This window comes from Medicago sativa, chromosome 5, assembly GCF_051527215.1.
Source record: "Medicago sativa cultivar Bolivia chromosome 5, Bolivia_mono, whole genome shotgun sequence".
In the NCBI taxonomy this organism is placed as follows: Eukaryota; Viridiplantae; Streptophyta; class Magnoliopsida; order Fabales; family Fabaceae; genus Medicago; species Medicago sativa.
Window position 1 is genome coordinate 72,385,820 of NC_140753.1, and position 6,866 is coordinate 72,392,685.

Below are 6,866 nucleotides of genomic sequence, written 5' to 3' on the forward strand. Positions count from 1 at the left end.
CACCGTCTATTAGTAGGAGATCCAGCCCAGTTTCATCTTCTACACATCCATTTCGGTTGGTAATTCAAATTTTTGTATCGCTGTTAAAACTTATTAAAAAATGGGAATAAAATAATCAATATGATTCGTAAGAACAATAAAAATTACATATCATGCATTCCTAGCTGGTGTCTAAGCCTCTTTATAAGGGTTATCGCTTATTAATTATCAAAATTAGAGAGAAAAACTAAAATCCTTCACTAGACATGAGAATATTAGAAATAATCATATTCTTAATGACAAGTAATGGAAAACTCAAAATGTCATTCATTTTGTAGACATTATGTGTACCGACCTAACTTTTGTTAATATATACTCATCTGAGCACCACATTAATCGTCACATGGTTAACTGGACCTCACCTCAAGATGGATGTGTTAAGCTGAATATTGATGGAAGTTGTGGTGCTTCCGGTGACATTGGTTCTGGAGGTTTACTTTGTGATAACAAGGTAAATTGGATAGCTGGATTCTCTTCTAATGAGGGGCCGGGGGATTCGCTTTTTGCTGAGCTATTTGGGGTTTACCATGGTTTGATGTTGGTAATCAACAACTCTATTCAACGAGTTATTTGCGAAACAAATTCTTTAGAAGTCCTCTGTCTTGTTCAAGATCCAGATCACTCTCATATGCATGTATACCATCTTTGTTGGTGAAATTTTTGGGTAAAAGGAGCATATCCCTGACATTTCTTTCCAATATGTGTTTCAAGAAGAAAACCATTGCGCTTGTTTTTTTGACAAAGCTCAAACGCTTTTCAAGATTGGTGTTACTTTTTGGCATGCTCCCCCATCAGAATTGAAGTTAGTGTTGAAACTTGATGCCCAAGACTGAATTCTATTTTTAAGGTTTTTCTTCTTCTTCTTCTTCTTTTTCTTTTGTCATTCTACCCAAAAAAAAATGAGGATATTAGAGACAAAATTGATATTTCCTTCTCTAAATTTTCCTCACTAATTGAACTTCTTTTAGTGGTGAAACAAAATTGCGAGACTTGCTAGGAATTACTATATCAACACCTACCCCCCACAAATGATGACAAAAGAAATCACAGTCAACATGCAACACATATTCCTTATACAAATTACTAAAGGTACAAGGAATACATAAGTTCATATTCTAAAATGAACCTTGTGTATAATTTAATTGCATATCACCAAGAGTATCTTTTTACCACCAAAAACACCGAACCACTGTTTTTGCAATGTGTTTGTTGTTGAAATATAGGTAGTTATATTCAGTTTAGTTAGTTAGTATATAATAAGATAGAAGTTGGATTTATTTGTAACCAATTTATTCAGTAGTATCTTTCTCATTGTTTCCAATACAACAATTCTTAAGCTTTTATCTCTTTTTCCTCTTATATCATGAATCTAAACATTTGTATTCTTATTCGTTTCCAAGTTGATCATTCTTATTGCATATTATGTCTTTGGTTTTGTTTTTATTTTTAACAGAAAAAGTTCAATTAACTCCAAAAAAATCAGAGATAATAATAATAAACTGGTAATGTGGCGACTCTAATACTTGGCATCGAAGTTAGAGACACATTTCACATTTTTTTCTTTCTAAATTTTTGTCGCTATTTCAAATTTTCAGGTATTAAATAATATATAAGCTAGGTGTGTTTTATGAATAATTAATTATTAACTCCATTATAAAATACGAGCAAAGCGAGTAATTGTTTTTTTAATGTATTTAGGTCAGACTTTAAACCAAATACATCAATTTTATTTGACTCACTTTTAGTTATATTTTATGAGGAGAGAGTATATGATATGACAATTATATCCTTCAAATAAAATGACTTAAATTTAAGTTGTTTGATTTACTTATTAAAAGGGAAAGTGATCAAAATTTCTTAAAAGATAAATTTAGCTCTCCGCCAAACTAGAGCATTTGGAGGGGAGATAATATTTCTTTTACATTTTGACTTCATCATCATGTCCTTTTATTTCATGTAATCATTTTAAATATTACATTTGTAAAAAAAAAAAGTAACTTTACATATTTCCTCAAATAAAATTTCTCTCCACCCCTCGTCGAACAAAACACAATTTTTTTATAATCCCTCCTCTCTCTCCTTCGCTTCCCGCACCCTCTTTAAAACTGATTCTTCTCTTCTCTAATCTGTTGAACCAAACAAACCCTAAGTCTTTGGTTAGTTAGGAGATGTTCTACAAATATTATTTGCATGAGAACATGCATTGCTGCCCACCTTTGCATGTACCTCTTAGAAAGTTTTGTCTATCAAGAGTCTAAGACACTTATAACTCTAGCTTTATATTTTGTTTTATTATGTACTCCCTCCGATCATATTTATAAGTAAAAAAACAACTTTTTAAGTTCATTGAATAACCAATGTATGTGGCATATATATAGACCAAATATATTAGTTATTTAATGAATTTAAAAAGTTATTTTTTGCTTACAGATGTGATTGGAGGGAGTATGTATGTAGATGATAGTAACCGATTCTAATAATTTATTGCTACCTAATTTTGTTGTTAAAGGTATTTAGGAAGCAAAATTAATTCCCCAAACCTCCAATTTGTTCCTACATAAAGTTTTATTTATTTTGTTCCTAAATAGTTTTGATTCTACATAGTTTCATGATGACATATTTCTACATAGTTTCATGATGACATATTAAAAGCAAAGTAGACTCAAACAAGAAATTGAATGGTGTATATGTAGTTCAACATGTGTAGTTTGAGAGTGCGATAATTAAGACCGTTCAATAAATTAGGTGCACACTTGCTGGGTATTCTCTATGAATTAAATTAACACGACCCACCATAGGGGTTGAATCTAGCTAGCCATACTCCTACAACATGCGAATAAGGTTTAAATCATTTTCATGATGACATATTAAAAGCAAAGTAGACTCAAACAAGAAATTGAATGGTGTATATGTAGTTCAACATGTGTAGTTTGAGAGTGCGATAATTAAGACCGTTCAATAAATTAGGTGCACACTTGCTGGGTATTCTCTATGAATTAAATTAACACGACCCACCATAGGGGTTGAATCTAGCTAGCCATACTCCTACAACATGCGAATAAGGTTTAAATCATAATTGAAAGAGGTACCACATTTAGTGTCTGATAGGCTAAAATAAAATTATCTCAAATAGATGAAATTTATTGAAAACAAATAAATAAAACCTGATGCATGAATGGTAAAAGCTTCCTTCTGTATATCAAATAATCAATTTTCATTAGTAGAAAAAATAGAATCAACAAATGGGTCCAATATGGTTAAAACTAAGCGGAATGATCTAGACTTGCACAACATAGCAAACCAAAGTTTAAATTCTAATTGAAAGACGTACTCACATATAATGTCTAATATAACTCATAATTATTTATTTTGACAAAAAACATGACCCGTGATTGGTAACCTTCCTTTTGTATATTAAAATATAAATATTCACACGTAGGAAAAAATAAAATCAACCGATAGGGTTTGAATTTAGTGGAAGGAACTAACTAGACATCCACAACATGAAGATTGACGAATTAAGATTTGAATTCTAGTTGAGAGAGATGTTCATCTTTAGTGTCTGACAAATCTCGAATACGGTTACTCTAATCGATGAAATGGAAAAGAAAAAAAAAGTTTTCAGGTACAAAAATTAGATCAGACAAAAAAACCCGTTACTATTTTTTTCTTCTTCTTGATGAGCGTTACTAATTTAGTCAAATGTTTTGTTAAAATAAGAGACATATATATTTCTCTAAATTTCTTACGCTAGTTTATAAATTCCCCACTAGTGATTTACTATTATTAATTTTCATCATAACAAAAAATTCAACAGTTGAGTAAATTTCATCACTAGTTTATAAATTTGATCATAAATCTACAGTTGAGTAAAAAGAAGATCAATTCAACAACAACAAAAAATATAACAAAGTTAGGGAGGAAAACATGTGGCTAATCATCTTGAATATGAGACTAGAAATAATCACAGTATAGATTTCAAATATGTATAATTAACAATTAGTAAATTTAAAATTACATGAATTACTATATTCTAGTACAATTCCATTGGCTTCTCTTTTTCTTTCCATTCTATGAACCTACATGGTGAAAACCTAACCTTGTATTCCGTAATAGTTTCAAGCTTAGGTGACCAAACCTGATCCTTAGACTTCACAAGTGCTTCATAATGTTTTTTCAACTCAGGAGTACTACAAAGGAAACCGTTGCTGTAAGGTGTTCCATTATTATTCATCTCTTTGTCACCATAGATGAGGCCAGTTATGAACTCAGGCATGACCTTAATAACCACCCTTCCATTGGAACCTTTCAAATATTCAAAAGGACACTTTCCAAATTTGATAGGAGATTTATTAGGGCAAGATCCAAAGGCTGAGATTGAAGAAATGGAGAGGGTGTCAATAGCAAAACGGTCAATAGGTAGAACAAAATAGGTTTGACCAAGCATAAGTTCATCATCTATGGATAAAACTGGAATTGGATGTCCTATAAAGAATGAATCTGCATGGCAAACCATCATTTCAGGGAATTCAAACATTATTTCACCAGCTATATGTTTTCCTTTCAATGATCTTGATGTTCCTTCCCAAAATATGAGCTTCACTATTGACGATGATGAGTTTGTGTTGTGATTAAAGCATAGAGTGATTGATGCATTTCCCATTTTCACAAGATGTATTGGAGAGATATGTGGAGACTTTTTTTTAAGGAAACTAGTATGGATACCCGTGCCAAGCACGGGCTAGAATTCCCTTGTAATTAAAATATTGGATGAAGATGTGGTATTATTCTCATTTATATAGTTGTTTTATGTCCAATAGATTGATCCACACTAATGTTGGCTCCCTCTATAAGGTCCAACGATGGTGTAATAACCTAATTCAATTTTACGGAGGAAGCATGTGTGGTTCCGGGTGTTGCAGATGTAGAGAGTCTCAAACATGAGTGAGAGACGTTATTGTTTTAAGTGTCAACTAAAGTTCTTCATTGGATGCAAGAGTAAATATTGAGAAACATATGAGTGGTATGAGTCATATACCTAATTCGTTAATATTTAGGTTAAGGTGTGGCGTCAAACTCACTCGTGTGGAATCTCTTTATCTAATGAGATAATCAAACTCAATGTAGTATTCTTTGAAAGTCAAAACATTATTATGAACCGTTCTTTTTTTAATTTTTGGATGTCATTCTCTTTCATATGAAATCTTTCATTCAAAGTCTATTATCTCATATTTATTCACTTTTGGACTTTGGTGGCAAATGAAAATGGTAAAATGTTGATGCATTATGCTAAGTAGACAAAAATATATGCTTATTAGACAATTTAAAATTATTTAACTAATCTAATTTGTTGGTAAACTAATTACCCAAAGGAAAAAACTTAGGTACAATTCCTTAGATGCTTTTCGTATGGTTCTTAACTAAATTTACCATGATTTCCTTAATTCCATAATTTATCAAAGTTTGTTATATAAAAAAAAGGTGTATTTTTAGTTAAGAACCATACAAAAAGCACCTAAAGAATTGTACCTAAGTTTTGTCCATACCGAAAAATCTCCAACTCCTTCAACAAACCCATAAAATAACCGACAACTCACGTTATTCCCTATACATCCACAATAAAACGCATAATATTTTTATTTTTTTAAGAAAACAAAACACATAATATTTATTGTCTTTCTCCTATCTTCTCATGTTTAAATTCCTTTTTCAATTCCATATTTTTTTTCCTTTTAATTTTATTTCTTTCTTCTTATGGAAGAAAAGAACTTAAAACTCACTCCGTGAAACCACCACCAACCAAACTGTTTAATCGTGCCTTAATTTGAACTGATTTAAATATGTCTTGTAATTACGGATGTGGATAGTTGCGCACTTGATTAAGAGATGTTAATCTGTCGAGTGTGGGTTAAAAAGTTCTATATATATTGAATGGAAGAGTAGACTTTGAACAACATATAAGTGTGATGACTCAAATACCTGATACCTAAAGGTTTTAGACGAAGATATGATATCAATCTCACTTGTGTGGTTTCTCTTAATATAATGTTTGATCAAACTTAGTGTAGAATCCCCTTGAAGAATGCATATGTATTATTCTGAGTTGATAAAAATATATACTTATTAGAAATTTTAAAATGATGTGACTTTTTTTTTAATTGAGTCTAATTTCTTAATAAAATAATTAATATGATGATTCAACCCAGTGTAGGCTCACCCAAAAGTCCTAACATTATCCCAACATTATGGTAAATTGTTTTATTAGTTTTTTAATGTCATTTGTTTAATTTTTTATTTTAAATTTTGGTTATTGGATATCATTCACTTTCATATTAAATCTTTTATTCAGCCTTTATCATTTAAAATTCTTTCACTTTTGGTCTCTGGTGAGATTTGACAATGAAAAACTCTATATGAGTTTTGCTAATTTGACAAAATAAATGGTTATTAGAATTTTTTAAATAATGTGGCGCTTTATTTATTTAGTTTATTTTTTTGGTAAAATATTTACTCAAAAATCTCTAATTCCTTCGACAATCCCGTAAATTACCATATATTCAGTTTATTTTATATACTTTTACAGACAAAGCACAAACACTCCTTTTTTTCCTTATCAATTCTCTCATGTTCAAATTCTTTTTTTGTCTTTTTTTTCTAATTTATTTTCTCTCTTCGCATGAAAGAAATGAAAAAAAACCTCCCTCTATTAATTCATCACCAACCCATCTTTTTACCATGTTATGCATTCCTTAATCTCATTTGACTATGTTACCAGATTACATATGTACAGTCTCACATGTAAGCGAGAAATGTCAATAAGTCATATG

At 30.5% G+C, this 6,866-nt stretch overlaps 1 protein-coding gene across 1 annotated transcript; it reads right to left on the minus strand.

Annotated features, from left to right (window-relative positions):
• Positions 1 to 3,969: 3,969 nt before the first annotated feature.
• On the minus strand, positions 3,970 to 4,750 carry LOC146924713 (DUF4228 domain protein). Its single transcript, XM_085709660.1, has one exon. The coding sequence runs from the start codon at positions 4,700 to 4,702 to the stop codon at positions 4,073 to 4,075; it is 630 nt and encodes a 209-aa protein (XP_085565786.1). The 5' UTR covers positions 4,703 to 4,750; the 3' UTR covers positions 3,970 to 4,072.
• Positions 4,751 to 6,866: the final 2,116 nt, after the last annotated feature.